The sequence below is a fragment of the Natrix helvetica genome, assembly GCF_964273705.1.
Source record: "Natrix helvetica genome assembly, chromosome: 16".
In the NCBI taxonomy this organism is placed as follows: domain Eukaryota; kingdom Metazoa; phylum Chordata; class Lepidosauria; order Squamata; family Natricidae; genus Natrix; species Natrix helvetica.
Window position 1 is genome coordinate 7,561,903 of NC_138563.1, and position 20,195 is coordinate 7,582,097.

The 20,195-nt window shown below is 47.2% G+C and overlaps 2 protein-coding genes across 4 annotated transcripts in view; one reads left to right on the forward strand and one right to left on the reverse strand.

Annotated features, from left to right (window-relative positions):
• NRXN2 (neurexin 2) overlaps positions 1-20,195 on the forward strand; it is a 363,942-nt gene that overhangs the window by 340,543 nt on the left and 3,204 nt on the right. For both annotated transcript variants that reach the window (XM_081968494.1, XM_081968495.1), the window contains one exon: positions 6,275-6,353. In XM_081968494.1, the coding sequence (XP_081824620.1) occupies positions 6,275-6,353 (79 nt within the window). The remainder of the gene's footprint in view (positions 1-6,274; positions 6,354-20,195) is intronic.
• The window catches only part of LOC309400198 (uncharacterized protein), a gene marked incomplete at its 3' end in the record, with an annotated part of 120,883 nt that overhangs the window by 10,441 nt on the left and 90,247 nt on the right, over positions 1-20,195 (reverse strand). Inside the window, exons 6-7 of one of the 2 annotated variants that reach the window (XM_081968592.1) lie at positions 7,637-7,699; positions 6,973-7,101 (exon numbers count right to left, since the gene is read on the reverse strand). In XM_081968592.1, coding sequence (XP_081824718.1) covers positions 7,099-7,101; positions 7,637-7,699 — 66 coding nt within the window. Of the gene's footprint in view, positions 1-6,966; positions 7,102-7,636; positions 7,700-20,195 lie in introns of those variants that run through there. The other variant, XR_014176624.1, reaches the window with a different exon arrangement.

Below are 20,195 nucleotides of genomic sequence, written 5' to 3' on the forward strand. Positions count from 1 at the left end.
GACTGTGGGGTCCTTGGTGCTCTCAAAGCTGGTTGCTTTCTTGTAGACGTTTCATGACCCAACTAGAGAACACCATCAATGCTAGAAGGGAGTAAGGTTTGTGAAAGGAGGAGGAGGAGGAGGAGGAGGAGGAGGAGGAGGACTGCGGGGTCCTTGGTGCTCTCAGAGCTTGGTTGCTTTCTTGTAGACGTTTCATGACCCAACTAGAGAACACCATCAATGCTAGAAGGGAGTAAGGTTTGTGGAAAGGAGGAGGAGGAGGAGGAGGAGGAGGACTGTGGGGTCCTTGGTGCTCTCAGAGCTTGGTTGTTTTCTTGTAGACATTTCATGACCCAACTAGGTAACATAATCAATGTTGGAAGGAAGTGGAGTTTGTTCTCTGTTTACATACAGATAGTCCTCAACTTACAACACTTCGTTTAGTGACCATTCAACATTACCACAGCACTGAATAAAGTGACTCGTGCAATTATGATCTCTGCAGCATTCTCACAATCGCGCGATCAAAATTCGGATGCTTGGCAACTGGTTCACACTTACGGCCGTTGCTGTGTCCCAAGGTCACGCAATCCCCTTTGGGCGACCTTCTGATGAGCCAAGTCAATAAGGGAAGCCAGATTCCCTTAACAACCTTGTGACTAGCTTGTCAAACTGCAGTGATTCACTTAACAACTGTGGCAAGAAAGGTCGCAAAAAGGCGCAAAACTCACTTCAGCGTCTCACTTGACAACAGAAATTTTGTGCTTCCCGTTGTGGTCATAACTTGAGATCTAAGAGGAAACATGAGAGCATTCTTCCAATATTTGAGGGGCTGCCCCAGAGAAGAGGAAGGGGGTCAAACTATTCTCCAAGGCACCCGAAGGCCTGGAGAAGGAACAAGGGATGGAAACTGGAGACAAGGAGAGATTCAACCTGGAAATAAGAAGGAATTTCCTGACAAGTGAGAACAATCAACCCATGGAACAGAAGTTGCCTTCAGAAGTTGTGGGAGCTTCATCCCTGGAGGCTTTCAAGAAGAGACTGGACTGCCACCTGGTGTAGGGGCCCCTGCTTGGGCTGGGGGGTTCGACTAGATGACCTCCAAGGTCCCTTCCAACTCTGTTCATCTATATTCATTGAAACAGGCGTTGCCTTTGGAAGTTGTGGGAGCTTCATCCCTGGAGGCTTTCAAGAAGAGGCTGGACTGCCATCTGGTGTAGGGTCCCCTGCTTGGGTGGATGGGGGTTGGACTAGATGACCTGCAAGGTCCCTTCCAACTCTGTTAATCTTGAATCTGTCCACACAGAGCTGTTGTGAGACTCTCATTCCTGTAAGGGATGAGGGCTGTATTGATACCTAGACACAGACAGACATATTAGGTGGACCCAGAGCCCAGGGTTATGTTTCTGGTGTGTGTGTGTGTGTTGTGAACCTTTGATTGCAAAAAGGCACAGAGGCAGAGAATCAAAATCACATGAAGTATTAGTAGAAGTAATAGTAGTAGTTGCTAGTTGTGAAGTCATGTCAGACTCATCGCAACCCCATGGAATCACGTTCCTCCAGGCCTTCCTGTCCTCTACCATCCTCTGGAGTCCATTCAAGCTCAGGACAACTTCTTTGGTGACTCCATCCATCCACCTCCTTCTCTGCCGTCCCCTTCTTCTTCTTTTGCCCTCCATCGTTGTTCCCAGCATGAGGCTCTTCTCCAGGGAGTCCTTCTTCCTTCTCATTAGTTGGCCAAAGCATTAGAGTTTCCTCTTCAGGATCTGGCCTCCTAAAGAGCAGGCAGGGTTGATCTTCTCTAGGACTGACCGGTTGGATGGCCTTGCAGTCCAAGGGACTCAATGCAGGAGTCTTCTTCTCCAGCACCAGAGTTCAAAGGCCTCCATTCTTCAGCCTTCCTTGTGGTCCAACCTTCACAGCCATCCATGGCAACTGGTATTACTACCGATTTCTAAAGTCTTCGTAAGGCCACACCTTGAATACTGAAGCCAGTTTTGGTCCCCACTTTACAAAAAAGATGTTGAGACTTTGGGGAAAAAAGTGTAGAAAGAAGAGAAACGAAGACGATTAAAGGCCTGGGCCCAAAACATAACGAAGAACAGTTCCAGGATTTGGGTCTGGCTAGTCTAGAGAAAAGAAGGACTAGAGGGGGACATGATAGCAGTCTTCCACTATTTGGGGGGCTGCCACAAAGAGGAGTGGGCTGATTTATTTTCCAAAGCACCAGAAGGCAAGTCAAGGAACAATGGATGGAAACTAATCCGGGAGAGAAGCAGCCTGGAACTAAGGAGAAACTTCCTAACAGTGAAAACAATGAACCAGTGGAACGGCTTGCCACCAGAGGTTGTGGCTGCTCCATCCCTGGAGGCTTTTAAGAAAAGACTGGACAGCCACCTGTCGGAAATGGTACAAGGTCTCCTGCTTGCGGAGTGGGCTGGACTAGAAGACCTCTGAGGTCCCTTCCCTTCTTCTTCTTTGCAACCACTGCAGCCATTTCGCAGGATGGGCCTCCCCAGGGCAGCATTTTCAATTCTCTCCCCACCCCCGGTGTAGTTTTGACAAATGCCATTACAGAGCAATCCTCAGGTTGTCTGTTTGTCACACCTCCACGCTTCCCTTTTCGGCAGGCACTGCGTTTTATCCCTGCTTTAATTTTATTTTTACCCGTCTTCGTAATCAGCCCAAACCCCATTTTTGCTTCTCTTCGAGTACCTTTATAATTGGTCGCCACGATATGGAAAAAAGATGTGGAGACTCTAGAAAGAGTGCAGAGAAGAGCAACGAAGAGGATTAGGGGACTGGAGACTAAAACACATGAAGAACGGTTGCAGGAACTGGATAGGTCTAGTTTAATGAAAAGAAGGGCTAGGGGAGACATGATAGCAGTCTTCCAATATCTCAAGGGTTGCCACAAAGAAGAAGGAGTCAAGCTATTCTCCAAGGCACCTGAGGGTAGAACAAGAAGCAATGGGTGGAAACTAATCAAGGAGAGAAGCAACTTAGAACTGAGAAGAAATTTCCTGACAGAACAATTAATCAGTGGAACAGAAGTTGCCTCCAGAAGTTGTGAATGCCCCAACACTGGAAGTCTTTAAGAAGATGTTGGGTAGCCATCTGTCTGAAATGGTAGAGGGTTTCCTGCCTAGGCAGGGGGTTGGACTAGAAGACCTCCAAGGTCCCTTCCAACTCTGCTATTCTATTCTATTCCATAATATTGTTGCAATGTTGCAGGCACGGCAGCCGTTCCTGCCATTCCGTTTTGCCATTTTAATCCACGGGAGTTTTGAGTTTTAATCTCTTCTAATGTGCTTTAACGTAACCCTCTTTTTACGTGCCTCGGGAGTAATCGGACCGAGGCGCTTAAATAAATAAGTACTTTGGCACAAAAAGTGGGTAATTGGTTTGTTGGGTGTTTTTTTTTTTTAAACTTTAAAGGGTGTTTTTAAAAAATCCTTTGTTTCCCAGAGAGGGACATCCGGTCCACTAAAGTAGGCGAACAGAACATCTGAAGCCTCACATCCCATAAGTCCAGGGGAAAAATCTTCAATTGCAAGTTTGCCAGGCTGGCTTTTGCGGGTATGCAGGTGCGTAGAAAAACCTCTTGAGATCTCCCGCCTTAAAATCGTAACGTTGGGAAGGATCAGAAGGTTACGTTCCATCCCCAGCTCAGTTCAGGAATCTAAATTAAGCTCTTAACAGAATAACAGAGTTGGAAGGGAGCTTCTAGGTCATCTAGTAGTCCATCCCACCCACCCAAGTAGGAGACCCTACCTACAACATTTCTGACAGAGGGCAGTCCAGCCTCTTCTTGAAAGCCTCCAGGGATGAAGCTCCCACAACTTCCAAAGGCAAATTCTGTTTCAATGAATATAGATTAAGAGTTGGAAGGGACCTTGAAGGTCATCTAGTGCAACCCCCCATCCAAGCAGGAGACCCTACACCATTTCTGAAAGAAGGCAGCCCACTCTCTTCTTAAAAGCTTCCAGGGATGAAGCTCCCACAACTTCCAAAGGCAACTTCTGTTCCATGGGTTGATTGTTCTCCCTGTCAGAAAATTCCTCCTTATTTCCAGGTTGAATCTCTCCTTGGTCAGTTTCCATCCATTCTTCCTTCTCTGGCCTTGGAAAATAGCTTGAACCCCTTCCTCCTCTCTGGGGCAGCCCCTCAAGTATTGGAAGATGATCTCCTGTCTCCCCTGGTCCTTCTCTTCACTAGACCAGCCATGCCCAGTTCCTGCAACCGTTCTTCATATGTTTTAGCCTCCAGTCCCCTCATCATCTTGGTCTAGTGAAGAGAAGGACCAGGGGAGACGCGATAGCAGCCTTCCAATATTTGAGGGGCTGCCACAGAGAGGAGGAAGGGGTTCAAGCTATTTTCCAAAGCACCCGAAGGCCAGACAAGGAATCATGGTTGCAAACTAACCAAGGAGAGATTCAACCTGGAAATAAGGAGGAATTTCCTGACAGTGAGAACAATCAACCCATGGAACAGAAGTTGCCTTCAGAAGTTGTGGGAGCTTCATCCCTGGAAGCTTTCAAGAAGAGACTGGACTGCCTTCTGTCAGAAATGGAGTAGGATCTCCTGCTTGGGCAGGGGGTTGGACTAGATGTCCTACTAGGTTCCTTCCGACTCTGTTAATCTGTAAAGGATGTTGAGACCCTGGAAAGAGGGCAGAGAAGAGCAACCAGGATGATGAGGGGACTGGAGGCTAAAACATAAAATGAACGATTGCAGGAACTGGGCCTGGCTAGTCTAGGGAAGAGAAGGACCAGGGGAGACAGGAGAGCATCTTCCAATATTTGAGGGGCTGCCCCCAAAGAAGAAGGGGTCAAATTATTCTCCAAAGCAGCAGAATCAGATGGAAACTGATTAAGGTTGCCGAGCGCCCAAATTTTGATCGCGTGACCACGGGGATGCTGCCACGGTCGTAAGTCTGAAAAACGTCATAACTTCAAACCGTCACTAAATAAGCTGTTATAAGTCGAGGGCTACCAGTTGCAACGGTCGTAAGGGTGAGACACGGACCTAAATCTCTTTTTTCAGCGCTGTTGTAACTGAACGGTAACTAAATGAACTGCTGTAGGTTGAGGACTAGCTGTATGCAAAAACCTAGAACCAAGCAGACTGAGGGCACAGGGGTGACGTCTTCCCCCACCTCGGGGCCTGTCCAAGTGTTTGTCGTACTAATTTGGACAGGTGTGGAAGGGGGGGTTGATACATTGCAATGCCAGCTCTGGAATACAAATGCCAGCTTGCTCAGCAGAGAGAAAAATGTGATATATTCCAAGGCTGGAGATCTCCTCGCCATCTTTCCTGGGAATAGAATAGAATAGAATAGGAGAGAATAGAATAGAATGGAATAGAGGAGAGGAGAGAATAGAATAGAATAGAATAGAGGAGAAACTAGAACAGAATGGAATGGAATGGAATAGAATAGAATAGAATAGAATAGAGGAGAGAATAGAATAGGAATAGGAATTGGAACAGAATAGAATAGAATTCTTTATTGGCCAAGTGTGATTGGACACACAAGGGATTTGTCTTTGGTGCATAAACCCTCAGTGTGCATAAGGAGAATAAAACTACATTCATCAGGAATGAAAAAGACACAACACTTAGTGATAGTCTTAGGTTACTAATAAGCAATCAAATCATACTAGGAAACAAGTAAAACAATATAAATGTTAAAGATACAAGCAACATGGCTATAGTCATAAGTGGGAAGAGAGAGGTACTAGGAAGGAAGAGAAAAAGAATACTAATACAGACTTAGTAGATAATTTGACAGTGGCGAGGGAATTATTTGTTTAGCAGAGTGATGGCGTTCAGTGGAGAAAAGCTGTCCTTGTGTCTAATTATCTTGGTGTGCAGTCCCCTATAGCCTCGTTTTTGAGGGTAGGAGTTGAAACAATTGATGTCCAGGATGCGAGGGGTCTGTAGATATTTTCCCAGCCCTCTTTTTGACTCCTGCAGTGTGCAGGTCCTCAATGGGAGGCAGGTTGGTAGCCATGGTTTTTTCTGCCGTTCTGTTAGGTGCACACTTAAAATCAGACTAGGGCTTATTTGGGGGGGTAGGGCTTATTTTGGGGGAAAACACAGGACCTTACAAAGTTGTGGGGGGGGGGATTTCAATCCTAACAAAAACCTGGGAATTTGTGCCAGCGAAGGACAGATCTTCAAAGGAAAAAAAAACCCAGTTGGATGGGAGGAAGGGAGGGATGTGGGGTCTACTTAGGCCTGAGGATTTTCCCCCTCCCTGCTGACCGCCAGGCCTTTCTCTCCCTCTCTCCAGAATTCAGATGACCTGCTGGTGGCTTCGGCCGAGTGTCCCAGCGATGATGAAGACTTGGAGGAATGCGAGCCGAGTACCGGTGGGTCTTTTTCCATCCTCACTGCCCCGGGACACCCCCGAGTTAGGAGGGGGAGGGATTGCCCCAGCCTTGCCCAAGCCCCAGGGATGAGTTGGGGGGGGGGTGTCTCTCTGTGCAGAGACTCAAGCAGATGACTTTTTTGCAAATCCGGGAGCCCCAGTTGCAGTTGGGCACCACTTCTACCTCCTCCTCCTTCCTGCATTTTCTCTTCTCTTCTCTTCCCTTCTTCTCCCCCCTCCCCTTCTATCCCCTTCCCCTCTCTCCTCTCCTTTCTTCTATCCTCTTTCCCTCTCTCCTTTCCCTTCCCCTCCCTTCTCCTTCTACCCCCTTCCCCTCACTCTCCTCTCTTCTATCCCCTTCCCCTCTCTTCTCCTTCCCCTTCCCCTCCCCTCTCTCCTCTCCTACTATCCCCTTTCCCTTCCCCTCCCTCCTCTCCTCCCCTCTCTAATCTCCTCTAATTCTATCCCCTCCTCCCCACCCTCCTCTCCTTTTCTATCCTTCCTTTCTCTCCTCCCCTCCCCTCCTATACCCTTTCCCTCCTCTAATTCTATCCTCTTTCCCTTCCAACTCTCCTCTCCTCTTTTCTCTTGTCTTTAAACACACACAAAAATTCACACACCTGCACAACAAGATGTTCTTCTACTCGCTGCGGTCACATCCCCTACGCACAAAATCCCAGGGTCCTGCAAATCAGCAGCCGTGTCGCTTTTTAAAAATCAAGCTCCTGGTCCTCAGCCTTTAAAATCTACTGAGAAGTGGAAAAGCGGGTAAAAACACCAGTTATCAGAGATCCTGTTAATTGTATTCTGCTTTTTTTTAAAAAAAACTGACAATAGCGACGATAATAATCAGTTTCAGTTTATTAAATTTATAAACCGCCCCCTCTCCCCGAGGGGACTCGGGGCGGTGTACAGACAGAAATAAAATATACAGTAAACAACAAAAATACAAAACCCCAGACAAACAAATTATAATAATGATGTTGCAACAGTAACTATATTTATATATATGTATTTGTGTTACAACCCCTGCTATGCCCAATCCCAGTAAGGGTATGGCTAGCTGATGAGAGCTAAATAGCTTGAAATAGATGTATACTAGTCTCCCTTTATTTATTTATCAGCACAAATACAACACACACACACACACACACACACGTGTGTGTGTGTGTGTGTGTGTGTGTCTCCATCAATATTTAAAGATCAAAGAAGGCAGAAAACATCAAAAGCAAAAGCATTAAAAGGCACAATGATATTTTTTTTTACAAAGGACTCTGGCCTTACCTTTGAAACATAAAAGATCAAGCAGGAAAGATCCTGTGGAATGAAAGCATTCTCCGACACCACCTAAAAATAGAATAGAAAGGAAGCTTGCAGGCATTTCTAGAGCGAGAGAAACATAAAACGCCCGGCTTGAAAGGACCCCTGGAGACCATCCAGTCCAGCCCATGCCCAGTATAGGGAGTTGAATCACTAATTTGGGATGGGTGGGTGCATACATTGAATAAATAAGTAAGACTACTATTCTAACAAGGCCTTTGGATGCTTCAAAACTGGGAACAGGGATACACTTGTTATCACCACCGTTCTAGCAGGCTTCACACACTACACTAAACCAAGAACTCAGGTCAAAGCGGACAACGGTTGCGCTTGCAGTATTGCCATGTGCAAACGAAAGAAATCTCATGCGGCTTAATTCAGTGGCCCAGTACAGGGTGCAAGGTAGGAGTATAGTAAAGTTAAATTAGAGTAGAGTAGAGTAGAATAGAATAGAGAAAATAATATAGTGTAGAGTAGAATAGAATAGAGAAAATAATATAGAATAGAATAGAGAAAATAATATAGACTAGAATAGAATTTAGAAAATAATATAGTATAGAATAGAATATAGAAAATAATATAGTATAGAATAGAATAGAATAGAATAGAATATAAAAAATAATATAGTATAGAATAGAATAGAATATAGAAAATAATATAGTATAGAATAGAATAGAATATAGAAAATAATATAGTATAAATAGAATATAGAAAATAATATAGTATAGAATAGAATAGAATAGAATATAGAAAATAATATAGTATAAATAGAATATAGAAAATAATATAGAATAGAATATAGAAAATAATATAGTATAGAATAGAATAAATATAGAAAATAATATAGTATAGAATAGAGAAAATAATATAGAATAGAATAGAGAAAATAATATTGAGGGTAGAATAGAGTAGAATTCAGAATAGAATGGAATGGAATAGGAATAGGACATAGAATAACAGAGTTGGAAGGGATCTTGGAGGTCTTCTAGTCCAACCCCCTGCCTAAGCAGGAGACCCTCTACCGTTTCAGACAAATGGCCGTCCAGTCTCTTCTTAGAAACCTACAGTGAGGGAGCAGCTACAACTTCTGGAGGCAAGCTGATTAATTGTTCTCATTGTTGGGGAAATTTCAAGGAAATCCCCCAAACCCTAGGTTTGCGCCAGTCTTGCGTCTTGTGTGAATGCAGCCCATCTGCCTTGGAGCAGAGTTCCTGCTTTCTTAGAGCAGGGTTTCTCAACATTAGCAACTTTAACATTGGTGGGACTTCAACTCCTGGAATTCCCCAGCCAGTAGGGCTGATTCTCACTCCCTGAGAGAAAGCAAGCAGGTCCAAGTCAAACCCATCCCTCCTCTTAAGATGGATTAACAGAGTTGGAAGGGACCTTGTAGGTCATCTAGTCCAACCCCCATCCCACCCAAGCAGGAGACCCTGCGCCATTTCTGACAGAGGGAAGTCTGGTCTTTTCTTGAAAGCCTCCAGGGATGAAGCTCCCACAACTTCTGTTCCATGGGTTGATGGTTCTCACTGTCAGAAAATTCCTCCTTATTTCCAGGTTGAATCTCTCCTTGATCAGTTTCCATCCATTATTCCTTGTCTGGCCTTCAGGTGCTTTGGAAAATAGGTTGGACCCTAACTCCTCTCTGGGGCAGCCCCTCAAATATTGGAAGATGTTCTCCTGTTTCCCCTGGTCCTTCTCTTCCCTAGACTAGCCAGGCCCAGTTCCTGCAACCGTTCTTCATATGTTTTAGCCTCCAGTTCCCTAATCCTCTTTGTTGCTCTTCTCTGCACTCTTTCTAGAGTCTCAACATCCTTTTTTATAGTGTGGTGACCAAAACTGGATGCAGGACTCTAGCTGGGGTCTTATCAAGGCATTATAAAGTTCACTTTAACAGATTAACAGAGTTGGAAGGGACCTTGTAGGTCATCTAGTCCAACCCCCCCACCCAAACAGGAGACCCTACACCGTTTCTGACAAGTGACAGCCGAATCTCCTCTTGAAAGCCTCCACTTCCTGCTAAAACCAAACACTATTGGCTCTCTTTCCTTCTGATGGACATGTGGAAATTTACGGTAGTCCTCGACTTGCGATCCCAACTGAACCCAACATTTTCAGTCCTAAGCTGGAGAGTTAAGCGAGTGTCGTTCAGTTTTACAACCTTTCTTGCCCCCGTTGTTAAATGAATCCTTGCAGTTGTGAAGTCTATGATGTGGTCGTTAAATGAATCCAGCTTCCCCATTGACTTGGCTTCTCAGAAGGTTGCCAGAGAAGGGGATCACGTTACCCCTGGAACCAGGGGTGAAATACAGGATCTGACAGGTTCTGGAGAACTGGTAGTGGAAATTTTGAGTAGTTCGGAGAAATGGCAAATACCACCTCTGACTGGCCCCAGAGTGGGAGGAAATGGGGATTTTGCAGTATCCTTCCCCCGGAGTGGAGAGGAAATGGGGATTTTGCAGTATCCTTCCCCTGGAGTGGAGAGGAAATGGGGATTTTGCAGTATCCTTCCCCCGGAGTGGAGAGGAAATGGGGATTTTGCAGTATCCTTCCCCCGGAGTGGAGAGGAAATGGGGATTTTGCAGTATCCTTCCCCTGGAGTGGAGAGGAAATGGGGATTTTGCAGTATTCTTCCCCCGGAGTGGAGAGGAAATGGGGATTTTGCAGTATCCTTCCCCTGGAGTGGAGAGGAAATGGGGATTTTGCAGTATCCTTCCCCTGGAGTGGAGAGGAAATGGGGATTTTGCAGTATCCTTCCCCTGGAGTGAGGAGGGAATGGGGATTTTGCAGTATCCTTCCCCTGGAGTGGGAAGGGAATGGGGATTTTGCAGTATCCTTCCCCTGGAGTGGAGAGGAAATGGGGATTTTGCAGTATCCTTCCCCTGGAGTGGAGAGGAAATGGGGATTTTGCAGTATCCTTCCCCTGGAGTGAGGAGGGAATGGGGATTTTGCAGTATCCTTCCCCTGGAGTGGGAAGGGAATGGAGATTTTGCAGTATCCTTCCCCTGGAGTGGAGAGGAAATGGGGATTTTGCAGTATCCTTTCCCTGGAGTGGGGAGGAAATGGGGATTTTGCAGTATCCTTCCCCCAGAGTGGAGAGGAAATGGGGATTTTGCAGTATCCTTCCCCCGGAGTGGAGAGGAAATGGGGATTTTGCAGTATCCTTCCCCCGGAGTGGAGAGGAAATGGGGATTTTGCAGTATCCTTCCCCTGGAGTGGAGAGGAAATGGGGATTTTGCAGTATCCTTCCCCTGCCACGCCCACCAAGCCACTCCCACAGAACTGGTAGTAAAAAAATTTGAATTTCACCACTGCTGCAACCGTCATAAATATGCACCAGTTGCCAAGCATCCGAATTTTGATCACATGATCACGAGGTTCCTGCATCGGTCGTAAGTGTGAACCACACAATAAACCGTCGGTGTAACTGATCCCGATTTCACATTTTTCAAATTTAATAAGGCGGGTGGCTCCTAGATATATCCCTTAATAATGCAGAGCTAGTTTTTACGTATCATTATGTTTTGTGCTACATGCACAAGTATTTAACGCGAATTAATGCCTTCGTTCTAAATTGCACTAAACATATCTGCAAGTATCCTGCATTTCCTCCCCCCACCCCCTCTAATCTACTATGGACTGAGGCAGATATAAATATATGCAAATCCTGAAAACGGATGTCTTTGGTGACATTGCGTAACGACGCTAATGACACAATCTTGTTGTAAGAATCGAAAATGTGCAGCGTTTGCCTGCTTATGTCAGGAGGGGCGAATGCCTTAAACCCTTTGGCTTAACAGACAATGGGTTTTACATGTCCATAAAGTTGAGTTTAGCGTAATCCAGATTAAGAGTGTGTGAATGCAGATGTGGGGAGGGCTGGAGGGTGGGGGTAAGTGTGACAGGAGCAGATCCAGCTTTCATCCATAGGACAAATTCCATGCCTCCCCCCCCAAAAGGGAAGAATCCCAACCTTCTTTTAAGAGTCTTCATTCTCAGCGTCGGGAATAAAGTGCATTTTCTTGGATGGAAGCTGGGGAGCAGCCCTTAAAGATGCCCAGACGTAGCCGGGAACCATGGGTATTGTGTTGCAGGAACTGGGTATATCTAGATTGATGTAAAGAAGGACTAGGGGAGACATGACAGCAGTGCTCCAATATCTCAGGGGCTGCCCCAAAGAAGAGGGAGTCAAGCTGTTCTCCAAAGCACCTGAGGGTAGGACAAGAAGCAATTGTTCTGACCCAAGCTTCCTTAACAAGCAAGAAGCAGAGTCTGGGTCCTTGCAAAACCTCTTTTATTTACACAACTGTGAATTCCTTTCATTCCCAGTCCACAAGGGCTTAGCAAACAGTCTTTCAGAGGAATGTTTATCCACACGCACCTTATCTCGCTTGGAGAGCTGCCAGATAACTAGATTCCAAACGCAGGGCGAGGCCACACTTGGCACAGAGTCTCTTATAGTCACAAACAGAACTTTCCACTCTTGAAACGACCAAAGGGACGAATTGTTTCCTGCAAAAGCCCCCTCCCCGTTCGCTCCTCTTTTGTCTCCTCTGGGAGGGGCCAATCACCTCCAAGGTGTGGCTTTACTCCCACGTCGACCCTGCTTCTGAGTTGTTCTTGTCTTTTGGCAGCTCTGCTCATGCGCACACTGGGAACAGGCTCCAGCTGTTCCTCTGCCTCAGTGCTGCCTAGCTCCCTCTCTGCCTCTCTGCAGAGCCCTCGTCTGAGCTTTCGTCAGCCCCCAGGACTGGCCCATGTTCCTCCCCAACCTCCTCACTCTCCGACTCTGCTGCCAGCTCTGCTGGCCGCCAGCAAACCACAACAACAATGGGTGGAAACTAATCAAGGAGAGAAGCAACCTAGAACGAAGGAGAAATTTCCTGACAGAACAATTAAGCAATGGAACAACTTGCCTCCAGAAGTTGTGAATGCTCCAACTTTTAAAAACTTGTAAAACCTCCAGGTTTTAAAGAAGAGATTGGACAACCATTTGTCTGAAGTGGTGTAGGGTTTCCTGCCTATGCAGGGGGCTGGACTAGAAGACCTCCAAGGTCCCTTCCAACTCTGTTATTCTGTTCTGGTGGCAACTCAATTTGGGCAACACTGCTGCATGCAGAGAGCCCCGCTTGGAAAACAACCCCTTTGGCAGATGCTGTATGCCAGAGGTGGGGAACGATGGCCCTTTGATGACTTGTGGACTTCAACTCCCAGAATTCCCGAGCCAGACGGGATCAAAAATTCTGGAACACTTGACAAAATGGCATTTATTGATGAGTACATGGCATTTTCTTTCTGGGAAGGGTGCAGAGAAGAGCAACAAAGACAATTCGGGGGCGGTCCACAGTGCCTCTGAGAGCGAAAACGGAGCTGGCAGAGGGTTGGAGGAGGAGGAGAATCCGTTTTCTCTGGCAAAGCACTCGGGCACTCTCAGTCGTCCAGGTCCTGGGTGTTTTTTGTTGTCAGGAGGCAACTGGACTTGTTTTTTTCTTTCGAAGACATTTCGCTTGTCAGCCTTAGAAGCTTCTTCGGCTCTGACTGGATGTTGGGGAATTGGAAGGATTTATATTCCTTGCAGGTAGCTGGTCATTTGCATCCTTTTAGAGGGTCGTTGAGGCCACTTGGAGGTTGATCTGTGCCCTCGGGGAATGGATTTCCGGAGAAAAATTGCAGACTGCAGGAACCATTTGCACCACTCAGGTGACCTTGAAGACACAGATAAACCTCCAAGTAGCCTCAACGACCCTCTAAAAGGATGCAAATGACCAGCTGTCTGCAAGGAGGATAAACCCTTCCATTCCTCACCATCCAGTCAGAGCTGAAGAAGCTTCTTGGATGAGAAGCAAAATGTCTTTAAAGAAGACACAAATAAACCTCCAAGCGGCCTTAATGACCCTCTAAAAGGATGCAAATGACCAGCTGTCTGCAAGGAGGATCAATCCTTCCCTTCCCCACCATCCAGTCAGAGCTGAAGAAGCTTCTTGGATGAGAAGCAAAATGTCTTTAAAGAAGACACAAATAAACCTCCAAGTGGCCTTAATGACCCTCTAAAAGGATGCAAATGACCAGCTGTCTGCAAGGAGGATAAACCCTTCCATTCCTCACCATCCAGTCAGAGCTGAAGAAGCTTCTTGGATGAGAAGCAAAATGTCTTTAAAGAAGACACAAATAAACCTCCAAGTGGCCTTAATGACCCTCTAAAAAGATGCAAATGACCAGCTGTCTGCAAGGAGGATCAATCCTTACAGTTCTAAGCACCCTCCACCATTTCTGACAGATGGCAGTCCAGTCTCTTCTTGAATGCTTTTAGGGACGAAGGCCATGAGTTTTTTCAGTGCCGTATCTGTGAATGGCCACTAAACAAACTGCTGTAAGTCAAGCACTACTGGTACCCGTAAAGGCAAATGTCCATCCAGCCATCATTTGCCCTAACATCTCGCATGAATCAGGCGACGATGTGAAACCATCCCATAGACCAGTGGTGCTTTTCAGCACCGAGTGCCCAAACTGGGACAGGCGTGCATGCCAAAAACCCAAAGACCATCTGGCCGGCAGGTGCATGCCTGTTTTTGGCCATTTTGGGGCCATTTTCAGAACATTTTCCAGGCTAAAAACAGCCTGAAGAGAGCCTCCAAAACAGTCTGAAAATGGCTTGAACAACAGCCTGATTCTGGGTCGTTTTCAGGCCATTTTCCCAAGACCAGCTGACTGGCGCACATGTGTTAGCCAGGAGATCAAAAGATCAGCTGACAACGGCCTGCGTGCCACCAAAATAAGACCTCCCCTGATCATAAACCCAATCGGGCTTTTGAGTGTGTGTGCTAAAATAAGGTAATAATAGGTAAAAATAATAATTAGGCCAACTCTTGGAAACTTCACACCCTCCCCTGAAAATAAGCCCTCTCCTAAAGTATTTAACCACATGCGCAGCCGGCCCCTGGCATTTCCTGGGGGGGGGAGGGAAGGGGGGAACATGCTCCACCCGCCCCGCATACATTTGCCATTCATGTGGAACAGCCTCATGGAAGCCGCTCCCACAAACCCTAGCTCCCGTGCCCCTTCTCTTAGTGGCGGCTGCAAAAAGAGCGGCAGGCCCAGTGAGGCTAGGGCTGTGCCAGAAACAGAGACAGAACTTCTGGCCCTCTCTGGATCAGCTGGGCCGAGGTTAAGGGTCCTCCTGCACCTCAAAAATAATAACAGCCTCCCCCAAAATAAGGCCAAGCACTTATTTCAGGGGGGGGAGTCAAAAGAAAATAAGACGCTGTCTTATTTTCAGCAAACACAGCAGTTCTAGGTAATGTATTTAGAAAATGGGTCAGTTCAGATATCGAGTTAAGCTTGCCTGTACTTATTATTAGATCATAATATCTTTATTAGATATTCGTTCTCTTAAACCGGGTCTCTTAATTCACACAAGCCATTTTCCAAAATGGGGGGGGGGGGCAGCCATGAGATCTGCACGTCGCTGGACCCAGTCCTTAAATTCTTCTCTTTCCTGGGGTAACACAATCCAGGCTGAGTTTGCTACGCTAGGTAAGCCCCCACCCCTTCCCTCCCCTCCGAAACAAACCCCCTTTGACCTGACGCTTCCTGACAGCGAGATTAACCGGTGGAACAGCTTGCCACCAGAAGTTGTGAATTCTCCAACACTGGAAATTTTGAAGAAGAGGCTTTTGGACAAGCGTTTGTTTGAATTAGTCTAGGGCCGTGATGGGGTGTGGGAGGGTCGCGCATGCACGCACAGGGGCTTGGGGCTTGCGGGGGAGGTCACGCTCGCATTGCATTATGCACTTTCTGCACGCGACCACAAAAAGGTTAGCTATCCCTGGGATAGGGTTTCCTGCCTGAGCAGGGGGTTGGACTAGAAGACCTCCAAGGTCCCTTCCAACTCTGTTATTCTAGTCTAGTCTAACCCTAACCCCAGCATCACCACCTCCCAGCAACTAGGCTTCTGGATTGACCTAGTGCGAACCCAGCTAATAAGAAAAAGGAAGGGGAAAAAAACCCCAGCTGCAATCAAGTGATAATTCCAGGTGGATTTTCCTCCTTACATCTCAGTTCTTGCTTATTAAACAGCAAATGAGGGTTGGGTGTTTTTTATTATTATTATCATTATTTGCAGCATTTCCCCACCCCCACCCCCACCCCGGGCACTGGAGATTGAGATGGCAGGAAATCTGCAAATATGTGACATTTAATTGGGGTGGAAAGCAGGCTATTAATCATAGCAGGCGGGACGAGCTGAGCCACACCACTTCGCTTGCTCTGCCGCGGCCCTTGTGCGCCACCACCGGCTCTGGCACAGCCCTTCCCTGCCCAGCCTGGCCCTGCAGCTGGAAGCATCCTTAATGAAACTGCTGCCTAACAGCTGGGAATAGCTTGCCAGGGGGGGAGAGGCTGCCAAGGAATGCACAGCCGCCTGGCTGTAGGTTTGCAGGGAGGTAGATACCCTGTTTCCCCGAAAATAAGACCTCCCCAGATAATAAGCCCAATTGGGCTTTTGAGCGCATGGGCTAAAATAAGCCCTCCCCTGAAAATACTGCAACACAGCAGCAGCCAGGAGGTGACCACGCTCGCCGCCTCCTGCACCCCAAAAATAATAAGGCCTCCCTGAAAATAAGGCCAAGGGCTTATTTTGGGGGGTCAAAAGAAAATAAGACCCTGTCTTATTTTCGGGGAAAGACGGTAGGTAGAAGGCATCTGGCTGATGGAAGTTGTTCTCTAAGCCAGCCACCCACAACCATTTGCGTAGCAAGGACTGGTTCTATACGAGGCTGTCTTCACAGCATTATGCGCCCAGGGCAAAGTAGAGCCTGAGGTTCATGCAACCACTACTCACAGGGATCAAAATGTAAAGGGGTGATAAAACGAAACATATATTTATTTCAGGGGTGAAATACTTTCAAAAGTTTTAAAAAAAGGTTCCAAGGATCGCACGTCGCACAGCCAAAAATGGGGAGTGGGGGATGCTGAGAAAGAAAGAAGGAAAGAAAGAAAGACAGAAAGAAAGAAAGAAAAAGAAAAAAAAGGGAGGGAGGGAGGGAGGGAAAAAGGAGAGGACTTACAAACTTGGCATTAGACGCAGCTTCAGAGGCCAATCCAGGGATGGAAGGGACCTGGAGGTCATCTAGTCCAACCCTGCTCGAGCAGGACATTGTTAAAGTGACTTTCTGTCTTTTGATTCCCCCAGTCACATGGCTGCATGGTCACAAGACCCCCCCCCCCAAGCCACGCCCCATCAAGCCACACCCACAGACCCCACAGTAGTAATAAAACATCACCACTGATTTATTTGATTGGCACTTCCAACAAAATCAGGGTTGAAACATTGCAAACAAGCTGGGCAGCAACAACTAATCAACATGACAAACACTGGAACAATACACGAGGCTTGAAAAACACACTAATGCTCAGGAAGCCATACTGTTGCTCTATTGATAGGCTACAGGGTGCATTGAAGGGCTAACCTAGACAGATTAGTATGGGCATGGGGCAGCCTTGGTCCCATGGGGAGAAGTTTCTCCATGGACTGGTGGGGACATGATTTCATGTGCTGCCTGCGTCCTGCGGATGGCGCTTCACTTGTTTGCATGGCCCGGTTTCTGGCATTCACGGCAGTAACCAGAAGACTTGCTGCCTGGCTCGCAGGCACAAACCAGATGTTTATTTTCCAGTGCCCCATGCCCCCGGGGCAGCTCTTCTTCCTGGTTGTAGCATAAATGAGCATGAGCGCAAAGTTCTCCCTTTTAGGCACTCGGTGCCACGCAGGCTCTCCCTTTCTATCACTGTCCTAGAATAAGGGATCCTTGGTGCTCTCTGAACTCACTTGCTTTCTTGCAGACGTTTCATGCCCCCAATAGGTAACGTCATCAGTGCACCTAAGGGGTGCAATTTGCTGTCACTTGTCACACAGATAGCTAAAATCCCCGGGTGTCAAACTCAAGGCCCCGGGGCCTGAATCCGGCCCGCGGGGCGCTTAGATCTGGCCCATGGGGCCACTCTGGAAACAGCGAAGGACCAGTTTGCAGCGCGTCTGCCAGCGAAAATGGAGTTCGGGAAGGCCGCGTGCTCCGCTTTCGCTGGCAGAAGATTGCAGGAAGCTGTGGCAGCCGAAAACGGAGTTTGGGAGCCCATTTTCTCTGGCAGAGCGCTTGGGTCTCCACAGGTGCCCCCGATACGAGTGCTTTCAAGCGGGCCATGCCCACCCTGGCCACACCTACTCTGCCTCCTCTCAAGGTGAAACACACACACACGCACTAGAATAACCAACAGCAAATTGCACTCCCTACTAGCACGGATGATGTTACCTAGAGCCTGAAGGAGCTTCTGGGATAAGAAGCGAAATGCCTTCAAAGATAAAACCAGAAAGTCTCGAAAAAGCAACATTCCCGAAATGTTAAGAGTCCAACCTATTCGATTAGCTTTAATCCTCCTGCACAAGCTGAGAAAAAAATGGGTTAATTCCATTTAACCTTTTCACTTCATTAACCAGGCGAACGGTGCCATGCAAACCGAGCTAAGGAATAAAATTATGCATAATTATAATCCGTTTTAGAAACCTTTTTGCATGTCCTGCCAGATTTAGGAAGGCAGCTTTGTCAAATATGCTGTGCTGGCTTAATCTTTCGGGGTTAAGACGCAGCCTAAATCTCGTTGTTGTTGCGCTGCTCTGAATTTTGTAGCGTGGATTTTGCTTTTAGGAACACAAAAGAGATCCACACACAGCCCAGTGATTTTCTCCTGCTCTGCATGAAAATCTTCTTGATCTTTTCCTGCTTGAAAATGTTTCGTGTGGGACATAGAAAGAGGCTGCAAGTGTTTGCGTATCCATGATACACCCATGATGAAGATAAAAAGACAGTTTATTCTAACACAAAATAAGCCAAATTGTTCTAACCTAGGCTTCCCAAAAGCACAAAATTGACTCCTCGTCCCAATAAAACCCCTTTTATTTAGGTGAAAGGGAATTCCTCTCCAGCAAACTCCCGGCCAACAGTCTTTCAGGAGATTCCACAACTACAGCCCTTTATCGGGCTTGGAGAGCTGCCAGGTTGATATCTTCCAAACTCCATGCTGTAGCAGCAATTACTTGGCAAGAAATCAGGAACAGACCTTCACCCTAATCGAATCTGTGGCTCCGCTGGCCACAGATTCGGACAGTGAGGAGGTTGGGGAGGAACCTGGGCCAGTCCGGGAGTCTATGGAAGGCTCTGAGGAGGGCTCTGTGTCGGAGGCAGAGAGGGGGCCAGAGCCGTCTGACAGTTATCAGCTGCCTTCAGAATCAGTCATCAGTGGGGCAGAAGAACAGCTGGAGTAAGGCCACAGGTGGAGGATGAATGGCCCCTCCCAGAGGAAATAAAAGGGGAGCGAAAGGGGAGTGGAGTTTGCAGGAGAGACAATTAGTTTGCTTAATTTGTTTGTGACTGTCCAAAACTCCTGGCCAACTTTTGCAGATATCGGCCTGGCAGCTCTCCAAGCCAGAGAAGGTCTGTGACCATAAATCCTCCCTCGAAAGACTTTGCTGGATGTGAAGGAGCAGAATTCACAGTCAATTAATAAAAGGGCCTTTCCTGCCAAGTCGACCCCTGTTCTTCAGCTGTGCCTTTCCTCTGGCAACTCTGCTCATGCGCACACTGGGAACAAGCTCCAGCTGTTCTTCTGCCTCACTGATGTCTGACTCTGAAGGCAGCTGATAACTGTCAGACGGCCCTGGCCCTTTCTCTGCCTCCGACACAGAGACCTCCTCAGAGCCTTCCCCAGACTCCAGGACTGGCCCATGTTCCTCCCCAACCGCCTCACTGTCCGAATCTGCTGCCAGATCCGCTGGTCGCTGGCAGGCCACAACACAAATGGATGTTTGCATCTCCTTCTCCCGTTCCCTACCACAGCTGTGCCATTGAACCTTTGAACATAATCAACCAAGCCAACCATGCTGCGTGGATTCAGCTAAGGAATAAAATGATGCACTGTCATCATAATCCAGGCTCCCCACCAGCAGGGGGACATGTTTTTGCAACGGACAGGCTTATTGTCCAACCTTCTTAAATTTGCTGAGGCCAGAAACATCCTGGTGAACGGGACTATATTAACAATGTAAAACAGTTGGTAGGGACCTCGGAGGTCTTCTAGTCCAACCCCTTGCTCAAACAGGAAACTCTGGACCATTTCAGACAAATGGCCGTCCTGCCTTTTCTGGAAAATAAAATACAATACAATAGTAGAGTTGGAAGAGACCTTGGAGGTCTTCTAGTCCAACCCCCTGCCTAGGCAGGAAACCCTATACCATTTCAGAAAGATGGCTATCCAACATCTTCTTAAAGACTTCCAGTGTTCCAAATCTCTAGGAATGGAGCACACATAACTTCTGGTAGCAAGCTGTTCCACTAGTTCCGTGACGGAGAACCTAACAGCATGCATGCTTGAAGTGGCACACAGAGCCATGTTGCCTGGCACATGTGGCATCGCCTGTTCCTCTTCCGGGTTTCTGGCCTTTGTGTGTGCAGCAGTGCCAGAAAACAGAAGCGCT